At 38.3% G+C, this 16,301-nt stretch overlaps 1 protein-coding gene across 1 annotated transcript; it reads left to right on the forward strand.

The window, feature by feature from the left end:
• Nucleotides 1-686: 686 nt before the first annotated feature.
• On the forward strand, nucleotides 687-15,200 carry psmb10 (proteasome 20S subunit beta 10). The gene is made up of 8 exons (XM_039780888.1): nucleotides 687-887; nucleotides 1,986-2,079; nucleotides 2,762-2,859; nucleotides 6,242-6,382; nucleotides 6,495-6,610; nucleotides 9,411-9,469; nucleotides 13,891-14,042; nucleotides 15,001-15,200. Exons 1-8 carry the CDS (start codon nucleotides 820-822, stop codon nucleotides 15,110-15,112), a joined length of 840 nt encoding a protein of 279 aa, XP_039636822.1. The 5' UTR covers nucleotides 687-819; the 3' UTR covers nucleotides 15,113-15,200.
• The last annotated feature ends 1,101 nt before the right edge of the window (nucleotides 15,201-16,301 follow it).

Below are 16,301 nucleotides of genomic sequence, written 5' to 3' on the forward strand. Positions count from 1 at the left end.
CTGTAGAGCTGGTGTACCTGCAGTAAATTTTGTGACTTTGAGAGAAAAATCTGCGTTATATTTACTGTTAGTCTCGTTTGCTGTTACAGGTCATTTATAATCATCAGATTACACATTTTCAGAAACATTTAAAAGTTCTGAATAGTTACTTTAAAACATATTTATTATCAGCTTATCTATTTGTCCCTTAAGCTAAATCTAACTAAAAGCAATGAGAAATGTTGAAACCAGATCACAGGGCCGACATTTTAGGCCTCCAGAAACAGGTTCCAGCTCCAATTTCCATAACACTGTAAAAAATATCAGTAATAAAATTCAGCAGTTCAGTTTAGTGGCTCATGAGTCTTAGAAGAATTTATTTTCCTGAAAGTGAGTGACTTAATGGGTAGCAGAACGAGATGTATACGGTTTTCTTTCATACAAATCAACTTACAAATGCCCTCAATAAATTAACTGAGGGCAGAACCTGTAGCCTACATAAGTTAAAAAAAACGGCCAAATCTGAGTATTATTTTTTGTGTGGGATTATTAAAACAAACTGAAGTGGGAGAAAAGTGGAAATTCTTCACTCCTCTGACATCTCTCTCTCTATATATATATAAAAATCACCCTTTCAAATGTCTGGTGAATGTGGATATTTTCTACAGTGGAGAGCAGGAAGGCTTGGCTTGTTGTTAAGAAGTGAAAGTAAAAGTAAAAGCCTATGAAAAGCGCTGACACACTGCCTGACGAGGCTTTTATGTTGAAGACTTTTTATCTTTAATTCAGAATCAGCCCTCCGCTTCATCTTCATCTCTTGTGTGTTCCTAGGATCAGAAGATGTTGCACAGTCTGAAGCCCTGCGAGCAGCAGACGGGGGGGGGCTTCTGCTTTGAGAACAGCCGCAGGTAAAGAACCACACAGGGCCACTGCCAGAGGAATGGCGGAAATACGAGCAGGTTTGGTTACTGGAGTGGTTGAACTTTCTACTTTTCCTCCTTTAATATGCCTGTTATTTTATAGAACATTGATTTTAAGATTCCATATTGTGTATTTTTTTGAAATTATAAAGCAGGTCGACCTGCTTTTATAATTTTTTTAAATGATAAAGTTTTGATACTTTCAAAACGCTCAATCTACAAAGATGAAGTAAAAAGAACGTTTTATATATATATATATATATATATATATATATATATATATATATATAAAAGATTAGATTCAACTTTATTGTCATTGTGCAGAAGTAAAAAGACAACGAAATGCTCCAGAAGTGCAAAAAAAGCTGAAAAGTGCAATGTGATATTCAAGTATAGACAGGTGGTGCATAAGCAGGACAAGAAATATATTGCAGTGTTATAAAAGCAGACTAAATATGGCTAGGTAATATGAACAATGTATGAACAACGTACAGATATGTGCAATGTAGTAGCAGGGACATTATACTAGTAGTAGAATAATATAGATATATGCAGTGTATTAGCAGAATATACAATAAGAAAAACTGAATATGGATATTCTGAATGAACCATATAGACAGATATGTACAGTATGTCATTACATTTATCAGAGAAAATGTTTTTCCATACAAAAATATGATAATCTCATGAAATATAACACATTAGTGTTGATTTAAGGCACACCCCGTAATCATCTGATTATATAAGTGACATAGTTTCAACATAGATTAGAGCTGCATAGATTAATTGATTACTGTCAGCTATTAAATGAATCGCCAACTATTTTGATAATCAATGAATCAGTTTGAATCATTTTGAAAACAAATCAAACTTCTCTGATGTCAGCTTGTTAAATGTGAATATGTTCTAGTCTATTCTCTCCTCTGGGACAGTAAAGTGAATATCTTTGAGTTGGGGACAAAAGACATTTCGTCTTGGCCTTTGGGATACACTGATCCACATTTTTCAACATATAATATGAATCGTCTTTCTTTCTGTCCACCTGTCTGTCTGTCTGCCTGTTTCATGCGCGTTCATCATTTCCAGGAATGCAGTGTTGGAGTCCAGTTTGTCAGAGTTTGGCTACAAAGCTCCCAGTGCAAGAAAGACAGGGACCACCATTGCTGGGGTTGTTTACAAGGTGAGGATCTGCCTGCAGTGTTTTCACTGAGAGACACACAAAGACTGACTGAAACCTGGCGCCTAAAGGAACACTGGTATTTCTTTTGAAATATAGGTTATTTAATAGAACATTGCTTTAAAGGTCCCATATTGTAAAAAGTGAGAATTTTTTTTATATAAACACTGTAACGTTATCAAATTGCTCAATCCAAAGAGAAATGCACACAGCCATTCAGAAATTCAGGAACGGTGCCTTTAAATAAGCCGTCAGGACTTCTGTACGGTTGTGATGTCACAACTATACTGTATAATGTATAGGTAGAAAGGGCCTCTACAATGCTGTTACAGTCATTTCCCGGCTGCAATGACGGTGCAGAGACTCAGACTGCAGATGTGGGACACCCATACACGCTGGCCAATCAGAGAAGACTGGGCTTTTTCAGGAGAGGGGGCTTAAAGAGACAGGCGCTTAAACAGAGGACAGGGTGAATAAAGGTATATTCACACAGACAGTATGAGAAATATGTTTTTTGAACATTGAAACATGTAAATGAGCATGATATGGGACCTTTAAACAAACAGCTGTACTTAACAAGGTAGCTACTCTAGAGTCCTGGTTGGTACATGTGTTTGTAATGAAGCTGGATGCTGTTTTAGTGTTAAGGAAGTCTTGGTGAGTATTTCCTGTCCTTGTCTGTCAGGACGGAGTGGTCCTGGGAGCAGACACCAGGGCTACAGACGACATGGTGGTGGCTGACAAAAACTGCATGAAGATTCATTACATCGCTCCGAAGATCTAGTGAGTTTGCTGATCAATTCCACAGCCACACAGTGAGAATGCCTTTTTTGTCATTGCATGTCCACATACAACGAAATCTTCCTGTTTCTCACATACATAGCATACATACATACATACATACATACATACATTATGTATGTATGAATACATAATTGTTATTTCTGAGGGCCATCCTTCTTTTCTTCACAAACATAAACAGTGATAATGCAAATCAAGGCCAAATCACGTATTTTGACTCCATAAATGGGTTAGACCCTAATGTACACAGCCCAGACTAGCAGCTAGCTTCTACACACCTAAGTAGCCCGTATGCGCTAATTAGATTTATGTGAATTAATTTAGCCAGTCTCCTACATACGTTGTCCTACGGAAGGGGTGCGTAATTCATTTTCCCGAGGGGCCACAAGAGAAACAGGGACTGTTGTGGAGGGCCCGGACCAATAGGCTAAACTCAATTCTGCTCAATATTAATTTTGTGAGTCCACCAAACACTCTTTAATAAACTCCCCTTCAGAAAATGGCTTCCTGTTTTTGCCGATTTTGTGGGACTGCTACATCCCTGGATGCCTTGTTGCTTTTGCAGCGTAAGATGTCCGTGCCCGCTCTGCATCAGTCCAGTTGTTGTATTTGTCTGCGTGTTTAGTATTGTCGTGGCGATTCAAATTATAATCCTTTAACACAGCGATCTGTTCTCCGCAAACTAAGCACACGGCTTTAGTAAATAAATACTTAGAAGTCCACGTTTGGTTAAAAACTTGGCACTCTATATCTATATATGAGCTGACATTTTTGAGGGATAACAGCTCACTCACGTCCATGCTAACGTCTCCTGCTCTGTTTGTGGCTCGCCGACACAGGGGTCCGACCAAGAGGGTTAGCTTCGCTTCAGAACTCGAACCTCCTATGGCGCCATTTTGATGCTACCTAGCCATCACCTCCCGTTAGCATTCCACTGACTAGCATTCATTTTGACGTCACTTTGACAGCGAATAACTTTACATCTGAAGCGTTTAAAGACTCTATTTGTCCGTTGTTTATTTCTAAAGAAACACAACAATGTATCAAAGGCTCCATTACCTTGTAGCTCACGTTATGGCTCCGTAGCAGACGCTTTTATAACAATAGGCTAACGATTGGGTCACACAGTAGAGGAATTACCGTATAGTACAGGAGAAGCTCTCAGGCAGTTTCGACTTACATGAGCTGTTTAGGATTAATTACTAATGTTAACTAGCATTTTAGTTAGCAATAATTAGCCTGTGCCTATGTTATCTCCTTACATATACGGTATATGTAAGGAGATGTCATGTCTTTCATGATTCTTTTCAGATTCATGTCTGTATCCCCAACAGTAGTCGTAAAAAAAGTTTGTCATCTTTGGCAGCGTTGCCAAATACTTATCGGCGTCTTTTTTCTTTTTTTAGACTCATCTTGCTTTGTCTCTGTTTGTGTACTTCCCAGCTCTCCTGTCACTGTGTTTATCTTTCGCGCCGCACACCGTTATGGACTAGTCCATTTCAATTTGAAAGTAGGGGGTGTATGGAAAAAAATAGTCTATGTGATATTTTTGACTAAAGTGTTTTTTGGCCAGCCCAGAGTCAATTGAAAAAAACAATGGGCCAATTAAAAAATAAATGTTTCTTATGGGCCAATTAGGGTCTTTTTTTTCGCACTGAAGTAAATTCAAAATGATAAATTGTCTGGCTAATCTGGGGCCCCTGCACACGTGGGGCCCCTAGGCTGCAGCCTCAAAAGCCTGTGCATTAATCCGCGCCTGCATATACCTAAGCTCTCCGTCTCTGTAAGATTGGGAATGATTGAGATTTCTTTTGGCACAGCTACCAGAAGACTTCACACTTTCAGACAGGTTGCTCACGTCACATCTACGTCGTCTCTCTCAGCTGGAAGCTAGCGATCACCGGAAAAGTGCTTCTAATATCCTTCACTGGTCTCCGTCCAGAGACACGGGGTCTGTTGGTCCATTATATACTGTCTATGGGTCCGACACATTGCAGTTCTTCTTCTACTTCTTTTTAATTGCGACTTGCAACCAGAGAAGAAGAAAAAATACAAATACAAAAAAAAGAATGCCCGGGTCTGGTTTAGTATTTCCGGGCGCAATTTTGTTTTTTCCTTTCGGTTGAATGATCTTTTTGTGCTGTGTTCACCACCCTCTGCTGCCAGTGTCCTCACTCAAATGTCCAGTCTAACTTTGTAACAGTATTTCATAGTAATCCTTTTTGTATTAGTATGACTTGTATTTGGTATTATTTGGTATTGGTCGGTAAAGTTATTACATATAGTGACTGATTGCTTTGTTGCCAACTTTTGACTGTATCTCACATTCCTTTTCACGTTTCAAATAAAGAAAGAATATGGGTTGAATACATACACAACTACAAATTCTCTCCATCAGCTTCCTGCCACCTTTAGCATTGTGTTCTTTTGAAATGCAAGGCTTTTTGTGGTCAGTCATCGCTGTAATTTAAGGAGTTGTGTAATCTGACCTCTTTGAGGGGCCTTATATTAACTCTTGTGTTGACTTCAGGTCAAACTGACCCGTTTTCAATTTTTGTTTTATATCAAAAAATATGGGACGTAGAAATAAGCGCTGAAAATGTAAAGAAGAAAAAAATTTTGAAAAAAAAAGGCGTCAAAAACATCGTTTTTTTCAAGGTTGACGGGAAGACAACACAAGGGTTAAATCTTCATTTCTGAGGCTGCTGGCTGTATGAAGATTAAGGCTGACCTAGTCTGGCATTACCAGACCTTCCTCCACAGCGCTGCAAAGGAGGGTCTTGCTAGTCCACACAGCATTCCTGGATGGGAGAAAAATGTGCTCAGGTTTATTGGCATTTCTTTAAACCAATCACAATCGTCATGGGCGGCGCTAAGCGCCTCACGGAGCCACGGTGCCTCTGCTAAATAGCTTCGGGAAGGAACTTGTTTTGGTGGAACATGCTCGTTCAAAGGTTGTTTTAGTCGTGCAACAGAAAACTCCGATTGGACAGATAGTCTAGCTAGCTGTCTGGATTTATCCTGCAGAGATCTGAGGAGCAGTTAACCATAGTCCTCACAAATCCACCGGAGTTTAAAAAGCCAACACAAAGAAAGAGGAAGGGGACGGACATCCGACCGAAATGAGGAACATCCGCCGGAAGATCTGCGGGAAGTCCCTCACCTTCAAATGCAAATAAACCAGAGCACGTTTTTCTCCCATCCCGGAATGTTGTGTGGACTAGCCAAACCCTCCTCCACAGCGCTGTGGAGGAAGGTCTGGTGATGCAATAAGGCTGACCTGACCTGTCCAATACTTTGTTGATTCAGACAATTGTACAGCAAAATTTGAATTGTTACAGCTCTAGTTCTGTGTGCTCTGTAGCTGCTGTGGGGCCGGCGTGGCTGCAGACGCAGAGATAACCACCCAGATCATGGCGTCTAATGTGGAACTGCACATGCTTAACACTGGGCGACCCCCACTAGTCGCCATGGTAACCCGGCAGCTGAAACAGATGCTGTTCAGGTGAGGGCAGCCGAGATATAAAGGACACAAAACACAAATCACTGATGGTCAGATGAAATAAATAAAATAAATGAATAATGAAAGACGCATGTTGTGGTGATATCCGTTTCAGGTACCAGGGTCATGTCGGTTCATCCCTAATTGTTGGAGGAGTCGACGTGACTGGAGCTCACCTGTACAGTGTTTACCCACACGGCTCCTACGACAAACTGCCTTTCGTCACCATGGGTACGTGTTTAATTTATTGTATACTTCTGTTAGGCCTGTAACAATTATTACATAATTGTCTAATCGCAATTTTATTTTTTACATAATCACCCTCTTTGTTTAACCACCATTAATTGCTAACATTAGCTATGGTCCTAAGGTTAAATTGTCAGTTTTATGTTCATTTAAGTTTAAGTTTGATGATAACAAAGAGGCGTGGTTTACTTCATAGGCTGTGTTACTACTACATGATCTGGGTCACATGACCAACCAAAATCCTAATCCTGGGATAAATGTGTGTGTGTGTGTGTGTGTGTGTGTGTGTGTGTGTGTGTGTGTGTGTGTGTGTGTGTGTATATATATATATACACACACACACACACACACACACACATACACATACATACATATATATATATATACACACATATATATATATATATACACACACACACACACACACACACACACATACATACATACATACATATCTTTTTAAATTTGACTGAAAGGAATAATTTTATTGTTAATCGCAATTGTTTCTGAGACATTTCATTGTACAGCAAAATTTGGAAATGTTCCAGCTCTAACTTATGTATGTGGTGAACAGGATGCGCAGGTGTCTGTGAGATTTGTTATTTTGATCAGAAAAATACAGAATGAACGAATGAATACAGTTTCACTCAGAACCAGGCTTTAAAAAAATAGACCAATCATCAAACAAAACTTAAAAACCTGAGAAAGATTATATATATATTATATATATATATATATATATATATATATATATATATATACACATACATATATACACACACATATATATATACACATATATACATATATATATATACACATACATACATACATACATATACACATACATATATACATACACACATATATACATACATACACACATATATACACATATATACACACTAGGGGTGGTACGGTTCACAAAACCCACGGTTCGGTTCGTATCATGGTTTTAGGGTCACGGTTTTCGGTTCAGTACGGTTTCTTATTTTTTCTTTAACACTCCAGAATATACTTCAGCATATAGCTAAAATTAGCATATTGAATGCATGTTGCACAAAACGTGCACACAGTGGCAGTTCTATATTGTTTTATTTCCATATAGGTAACGTGAAATCCAAAACACCAGACTATAAACGACGCTGGGGCATCCTCCAGCTCTGGGCAGCCTCTCTCCCACTTGACTTTCTGCAGGTGACGTGACGTGACCTGCAGCAGCAGCACCCACTTGAGGAGCGTGGGGCCGGTGGTGTCTCTCAAAATCTGACGAAAATCTTTTAAACTGACCTTTGTCGATCCGAAATGAAGAAAGATTCAAAACTACATGGCCTATTTCTCGCTTAAAATGTTTTCAGAAACACGTTTCGGTTGAACTATTTTAGTTACAATATGAGATCGTATTCTGAACGAGCAGCCATGACAGTCTGTTTTGAAATTAGGGACCAGCCAGACCCATGTACGCGTCCTTCCATCCGCTGCATGGTTTCCTGTCCCGCCCCCTTCTTTTTTTAATAGTGCCTCTAGTAGTTATACTTAAAAAAAATGACAAAAACCGTCTCCCTTTCCTCTCACCCTCTCAAATTTTTTTAACATTATAAATCCTCCATAATATTATACTAACATTCTCAACCGCCCTTCTTCATCCCTTTTAATTTTTCTGCTTACTGTGTTACCAGGGGCACAGGAGAAGAGGAGGAGAAAGGAGAAAAAGGGGGGGGACAAGGCCAAGAGAAGAAGAAGGAAAGAAAAGGTTGGAAGAACGGGGTAGGTGTATAAATTGGGCAGAAAAAAAGAAGAAGGAAAAAAAACCAACCACCCCACCCCCCCCCCCCACACACCAAGCCCCCCCCTACCAACTTTGGTATTTCATTCATGAACCCACTACACAATATATATATATATATATATAAATATATACAAAAAAAAATATACATATATATATATATATAATATATATATATATATATATATATACAAATATATATATACAACACATATATATAAACATATATATATATATATATATATATAAAATATATATATATATATATATATATATATATATATAAATAAAATATATATACATATCATATAAAGTATGTGTATATATATAAAATATATATATCACATATATATATATAACATATATATAACATATATATATATATATATCACATATACATATACATATATCACTTCTCTCATTCAATCGTATCTTTTTAATTTTCATACTTTGTAGATTCTCATATGGAGGACATAAAAACTATGAATAAACATATAGATTATGTACTCAACAAAAAGTGTTGAAAGAACTGAAAGAATATGTATATATTTTAGATTCTTCAAAAGTAGCCACCCTTTGCTTTTTTTGATAACTGTGCAAAACCTTGGTGTTCTCTCAATGAGCTTCATGAGGTAGTCACCTGAAATGGTTTTACCTTCACAGGTGTGCTTTGTCAGGGTTAATTGGTGGAATTTTTTCCCTTATTAATAAAAAAGCAAAGGGTGGCTACTTTGAGGAATCTAAAATATAAGTTTTCAGTTATTTCACACTTTTTTTTTAAGTACATAATTCCATATGTGTTCATTCATAGTTTTGATGCCTTCAGTGAGAATCTACAATGTAAATAGTCATGAAAATAAAAAGGAAACACATTGAATGAGAAGGTGTGTCCAAACTTTTGGCCTGTACTGTAATGTAATGTAATGTAAGTGTGTATATATATATACACACACATATTTATTTATTTATTTTTTTCCTAATGTTTGATTCTGGTTTCAGGCTCTGGAGCTTCAGCTGCTATCTCTGTATTTGAGGACAGATTCAAACCAAACATGGAGGTGAGACTGACTGATGTAATCTAATGGGATGGTGGCAGGGTGCGATTTTCCGGGGGAGGTGCATGGGATTTCCCCCCTTCTGGTCTACATATCCCTGCCTCTGCTGAATTATTTTGTATCCCCAGTGGGGACAAAATGTATGCCCCCCTTCAAAGTGATCAATGCTACTTCATAAATTATAGATCATTACGTACCTAAAATAGAAGTATTTTAAACCAAGTAAAGTGCTGTAGTGCCATAGAAAGATCAAATCTGAGCAGCAGTATCTGGTTGGATTTAGCTGCTAAAGAGCTCCAGGACGCCGGCTACCAGCAGCAGTTGTTCAGCAGCCAATAGGGGACTGTGAGCCGGGTACAGACACCGCCAGATGACGGTGCTTTCAGGGGCCATGGCGATGGCAGTTAAGTTAGGCACTAAAATGATTAGTTAAGTTAAGGGAAAAGATGGTGATTTGGATCAAAACAATCCCGAGGAACGAACAAGCATTTCTGGGTAACATTTTTTTTCCCGCCGCAAAGTGAACTCTGCTCTCCGGCTTGAACATGCGGTGTTTCATGTTGACACCATGTTGTGCTATTTCATTCTGAGATTATTTTCCGTTGGATATTGAAGTTCATAAATAAGTGTTTTGGCATGGCTGGCCAAGTGGCTCTATACAGTTGTGTTCAAAATGATTCAACCCCCACTGAAATTGATTGTTTTGGCCGGTTTGACATTGATTTTGATCATTCAGTCATCCTGCTTACAATTAAATCAAAGAGGCACGTGTAGGTCAGACAAATATAACATAACATTCATAATGAAATAACCACAAATGTCTTTTCTGTGCTCACATTATTATTATTTTATTCAACCCCCAAGTGACATTCAATCTTAGTACTTAGTACAACATCCTTTTACAGTTATAACAGCTTTTAAACGTGAAGCATAGCTTGACACAAGTGTCTTGCAGCGATCTACGGGTATCTTCGCCCATTCATCATGGGCAAAAGCCTCCAGTTCAGTCACATTCTTAGGCTTGCGCACTGCAACTGCTTTCTTTAAAGTCCCACCAGAGGTTCTCAATCGGATTTAAGTCTGGTGACTGCGTTAGCCACTTCAAAATGTTCCAGCCTTTAATCTGCAACCATGCTCTAGTGGACTTGGAGTTATGCTTGGGATCATTGTCCTGTTGAAAGGTCCAACGTCTCCCAAGCCTCAGGTTTGTGACGGACTGCATCACATTGTCATCCAATATCCCCTGGTACTGAAGAGAATTCATGGTACCTTGCACACGCTGAAGCTTCCCAGGACCTGCAGAAGCAAAACAGCCCCAAAGCATGATTGACCCCCGCCATGCTTCACAGTAGGAAAGGTGTTCTTTTCTTCATGGGCCTTGTTCTTCCTCCCTCAAACATAGCGTTGATCCATGGGCCCAAACAGTTCTAATTTTGTTTCATCAGTCCACAGAACACTATCCCAAAACTTCTGTGGTTTGTCCACATGACTTTTGGCATACTGCAGTCGACTCTTCTTATTCTTTGGAGACAGCAAGGGGCGCTCTGGGAGTTCTGGCATGGAGGCCTTCACTACGGCGCGGCATTGTCTGAGCAGAAACTTCAGTACCTAAATCCCGACAAATCTTTTCTCAGTTCCTCAGCAGTCACACCGGGATTCTTCTCCACTCTACGCTTCAGGTAGCGCACAGCAGTCGAAGTCAGCATCTTCTTTCTGCCACGACCAGGTAGCGTTTCAACAGTGCCCTTTGCCTTGAATTTGCGAATGAGGCTTCCTATGGTGTCTCTTGGTATGTTTAACATCTTTGCAATCTTCTTATAGCCATTGCCCTTCCTGTGAAGAGTAACCACCTCTTCTCTTGTCTTCCTGGACCATTCTCTTGACTTCACCATGTTTGTAACCACACCAGTAAATGTCTAGAAGGAGCTGAGTATCACAGTCATTTTAAAGCTGCCTAATTGGTGCTTATTAGGCTTTATTGCTGCTCCCTGACATCCACAGGTGTTTTCAATACCTGATTGAAAACACTTCAATGAACCTCTGTTCTTCAGAGTGGTAGTCTTTAAGGGGTTGAATAATTGTGTCAATGAAGAATTCACAAAATAAACATTTACTACTGTATTACAAAACCAATTGATGTCATTTTAGTTGCATATGGTTCTTTAAGAAGTCCTTGTAGGATTTCATTATGAATACAATTACAAATGTACACTAAATTCCCTAAAACCATTTACAGCATTGGGGGGGTTGAATAATTTTGAACACAACTGTATGCCTGGTACTGGAAGGGGGATTTCATTCTTGCATGCTTTGTTTTGCATGATCAAAAAACATCCACCCTTCTGCTTTTTAATAATAATTCATAATAAAGAATACGGTTTATACTGAAGGCATGTTGTGCATTGTAAATTACATCATAATGGAGATGTATGTATGGGAAAGCTTCTGTTGTGTTAATATCTACCAAGAAGGATACAGAAACAAGAAACCAAAGACCCAAAAGAAAAGAGTGAATCATCTGTGTACAAAAGTAGATTAAACAACAACTTAATACAAGAACACAGAAAAAATGTTACACTATAAAATTGTTTTTCGTGACAAAATGTGTTATTTTTCCCATCTGCAATAGGGGACTAGAGACATGAATCAGTAAGCTTCCAAATTAGATCTACTGTATCTGCTGCTGCTGCTATCATTGGCATGATCGTTGGGCCTATAATTACATACGTTTCCCAGTAGTACTGAACGTGCAACGGCTCAGTTACATGGTTTATACCCAAAAGCATGGCTGCGATCGAGTAGTCCAATAGTACTTTTTACGTTCCCTTAACACTTTTTCCATTTACCTAGATGGAGAACGTCATTAGGTCAAGGTAAGATGTGAAGGAAGGACTAAGGAAAAGACAAAGCAACACTAAGAGAATCCGACTGCACAAACACTATGTAATTATGTGACGGCGGATGTTATTGATGTAAAACTACAATGTTTGGAAGACAGACTACTAAAAGTGCATCTTAGACACTTTGCTCTGTGCATTCTCATGGTGTGTCATACAGGGTCTAAACGTGACAACCCGGTGAAAAATATTACTTCATTAACAAGGCTGCAATTGAAATATAAAAAAAAAGGAATACAGGCAGAAAAGTAAAAGGAAATGGTTGTCACATTGGGAAAGGTCACTCAAATTCACCCTCCTGTCCACCCATATTGAATCCAAATGATATTAAATGAAATGCAAGATAGGCATATGTTTGTTGTCCATAACGGCCGAACGGTGCGTCGCTTTAAATGTTGCAACCGCAAGAAATTTTGAGACGGAAATATCTCCCTTGCTTTGATAAAGGATGGTCCGGTGTATCCTATGCTAAATGAGATTTAAAAAAAGTAAGCATTGAAGCACCTTTCCTTAGAATTTAGAGAAATGACCAGCGATCATGCCACCGAGATACTTCCGGATCATTTAGAAACATTTAACGTTCAGTTTTATCTGTGGTCAAACAGGCAGAGGTCAATACTAGACATGCAGGAAAGGTCAGAAAGGTAGAAATGATGGCTGAAACGCTAAGTTGGAAGCACATTGGACGACAATGTTGCAGTGAATCATACAATATAGGGTCAGTTTGTTATCTATGCCAAGGAGGTTAGTTGGTTTGTTAGTGGGTTGTTTATCTTTCAGCTGGATGAGAGAAAAACTACGAGGAAGGAAGAACCCATAAAGTATCGTAGCAGATACAGATGACATAGCGGATGCACAATTATTTTATATTTTTCACTTTCGTTAATATTGCAAGATGTGCTGCATTCATGTGGCGTCAGAATAATTGGAAAAATAAGGGGGCCGGGCTGGGGCCACATGTGATTTTAGGGTTACCAAATACAGTATATTAAGTGTTACATACCACCTCCATAGGTTTGGTTCTACAAAAGACTAACAATACACATAACAATAAATAAAAGAATGCTCATTAAATGTTAACCTACATTTTATGTTTTACTGCACATGAATAATATCCTCTCTTTGGGGATAAAGGTGGGGTGAAAAATGTATGAAACTATTTGCCATAGTTAGGGGGACCAGAGGGGGGCCGAGGAGGGCCAGAGGGGGGTCGAGGATTAATATTACGGGGGCACTGGCCGCCCTTGCCCTCCCACCTAGAACAGCCACTGGTAGGAAAGATGAAGGCAGTTGAAGGCAGAATTGCAAACAAACCACTGCATTCCCCAAGAGGTTTTTTGTACAAAAATCAGTTGTTAGGTCATTTTTTTCCTGTCCTCCAATACAGCCACCACAGGATGGATCGCATCTCTAGTTATTCAGTGTTCAGTACCTACTCAATCCTGTCCTTTTTCGGTCTCTTCTAATACTCTGCCCTAATAAAAATGTTAATAATAAATGTTTTTCTCTTCCTCCTCTCCCTTTCAGCTCGAAGAGGCGAAGCAGCTCGTCCAAAACGCCATCGCCGCAGGGATTTTCTGTGACCTGGGTTCAGGCAGCAACGTGGACCTGTGTGTTATCACCGAGGCTGGAGTGGAGTACCTGCGAGGCTACGACAAGCCCACCATGAAGGGCGAAAGGTGAGTCAACATATACATACCTTTTATCAGATGAACCAGTCATGTGCTCTTTTTCCTCGATTATCGGTTTTATGGAGGTTCTTTGGCATCTTTGGAGCCAGGACAGTGAAAGTCTGGCATTGAAAATACAATTAGGCATTGAAAACAAGATCTTAACTAATAAAAGGAAACACACTTAAAAACACTTGAATTGGAAAAGGTTGTGACACTGAAAAATAAAACACAGGCATTTAAACATGTATTCTAATTTTGTTTTGCATTCTGAGGGGTTTGCTTGCAAAAATTTCAGCTGATCCTTAGTGGAAGCCTTTATCACTTTTGTGTCTGTATTTATTACATTTGTACTTACAGATGTTTAGCCAGGTGTTTTCAGGAAAAGGTGTGGCCTAATAACCTGTTTGGTTGGCTCCAAATGATCCCGAATTTGGGCATAAAATTGATCCAGATTTTGGCTTAAATTTTGAAATATCTGTATTCAGCATTTTGTTCGGATCAAAGTTGTGATTGGATTACCAAATTGGAATACAAATAATAAATAATAATTGATAAAATAATAATTGAATCTGCTTTGAAATTTTCAGATCACCGGTCTCAAAGAAACTGTCAGCGTTAAAAAGAGACTATTGTAATCGGATAAACACATCTTTCAAATGACAAAATATCAAAACAATATATCAAACGATAAAATTATTTTTAATGCATGTCTTTAATTTTTCTGTGAACCTTGTTTTAGTTTCAAAACAACTTTTCTTCCAATACATATGTGTATAAAGTGTTGATACTTTGATACACAAGAGTGTGGAACGTCAAACTGGATTTTACTGCACCTTTAAACTCTCCTACTGTATCAATATTAAAATTCTGACTAGGCCCTGCGAGACCTTTCAGAGTGCAGAGTAAACCGTATAGTACTTACAGTAAATAAGACTTTCTGTCTCTTTTCTGTGCTTTTTTTCAGAGCGGGACATTACAGGTATAAGCCTGGCACCACGGCTGTCCTGACAAAAACGGTAACCCCGCTCTCTCTGGATGTGGTCGATGAATCTGTTCAGATCATGGACACTGAATAAAATACAACGAAATGCTTCTGGTGTAATGAAACCTATTCGTAGTGATACATTAGTGGACGAAATAAAAATGTACCATGTGGTCAATGGATTTAGGTTGTTATTGCCTGTTAAGGAAGTAGTTTTGTAATAAAAGCTTTTGCTTGTTAAATGAGCGGTGCTAAAAAAAATACTTTTAGATACAGAGTCAATATTTTGAGATACTAAATCATTAATTTGAGAAGTCAATACATTTAAATTTTTAAAAGATTATTTTTGGGCATTTTAGGCCTTTATTTGTATACGACAGCCTAGAGAGAAAGAGTCGAGGAGTAAACCTCCATATATGGGCGCACGCTCCACCAGGTGAGCTAACCAGGTGCCCACTAAGACCATATTTTGAGGTCATTTCTCATTATTGTTGAGATACTAAGTCATTATTTTAAGATATTATGTCAATGTTTCAAAGTGCCTCATTATTTTAAGATACCAAGTCAATATTTTGAGAATGTTTCTTATTTTGAGATATTAAGTCAATATTATTAGGTCATTTCTCATTATTTAGAGATACTAAGTCAATATTTTGAGATAGTAAGTCAATATGATGAGATACTTTATCATTATTTTAAGATACTTAGTCAATATGTTGAGGTAAATTCTCATTAATTTAAGATCATAAGTCAATATTTTGAGACAATCAAGGTCAAGGTAAACTTTATTATTTATTATACAAGTAAGAAATTCATGTGGTAACCATTACACGCTCCATTGTTATACAGCCTACTGCATAACATTAAAAACAAATACAAAACATTAAAAGTAAGAAAAACAAGGAAAAGACAGACAAAGCAGTAAGAACATTGAAAAAACATGACAAGCATGTATGAATAAATAAAATAGTTGAGTGCTGGTATATACAGTATGCTCATAGATTAAAATGCATAAAGGTTTTTAAGTATATTGTTGTGCAGTCTAATTGCTATAGGCACAAAAGACTTGGTGTACCTTGTAATCCTTAAGTCCTCAAGAAAATCCAATGAAGAGGGTGGGTTGAATTATTTAGAATTTCTTTGGTCTTTTTTAAACTAAGGTCATTGTACAAAAGCTACAGCTGATCAACTCCAATGATCTTACTGGCTGTTTTGACTATTCGTTGCGGTTTCTTCTGGTCCTTAAGGGACTGTTCGTTATTCATTTCAGGGGCCACCGGAGG

Source organism: Perca fluviatilis, chromosome 17, assembly GCF_010015445.1.
Source record: "Perca fluviatilis chromosome 17, GENO_Pfluv_1.0, whole genome shotgun sequence".
In the NCBI taxonomy this organism is placed as follows: Eukaryota; Metazoa; Chordata; class Actinopteri; order Perciformes; family Percidae; genus Perca; species Perca fluviatilis.

Excerpts from the sequence above, each read along its gene's own strand:
- psmb10 (XM_039780888.1), top strand. The coding sequence starts at position 820 with ATGTTGCACAGTCTGAAGCCCTGCGAGCAGCAGACGGGGGGGGGCTTC. Across the intron at positions 888-1,985 it reads TGCTTTGAGAACAGCCGCAG|GAATGCAGTGTTGGAGTCCA; the intron begins GTAAAGAACCAC and ends CATCATTTCCAG. Across the intron at positions 14,043-15,000 it reads CCCACCATGAAGGGCGAAAG|AGCGGGACATTACAGGTATA; the intron begins GTGAGTCAACAT and ends GCTTTTTTTCAG.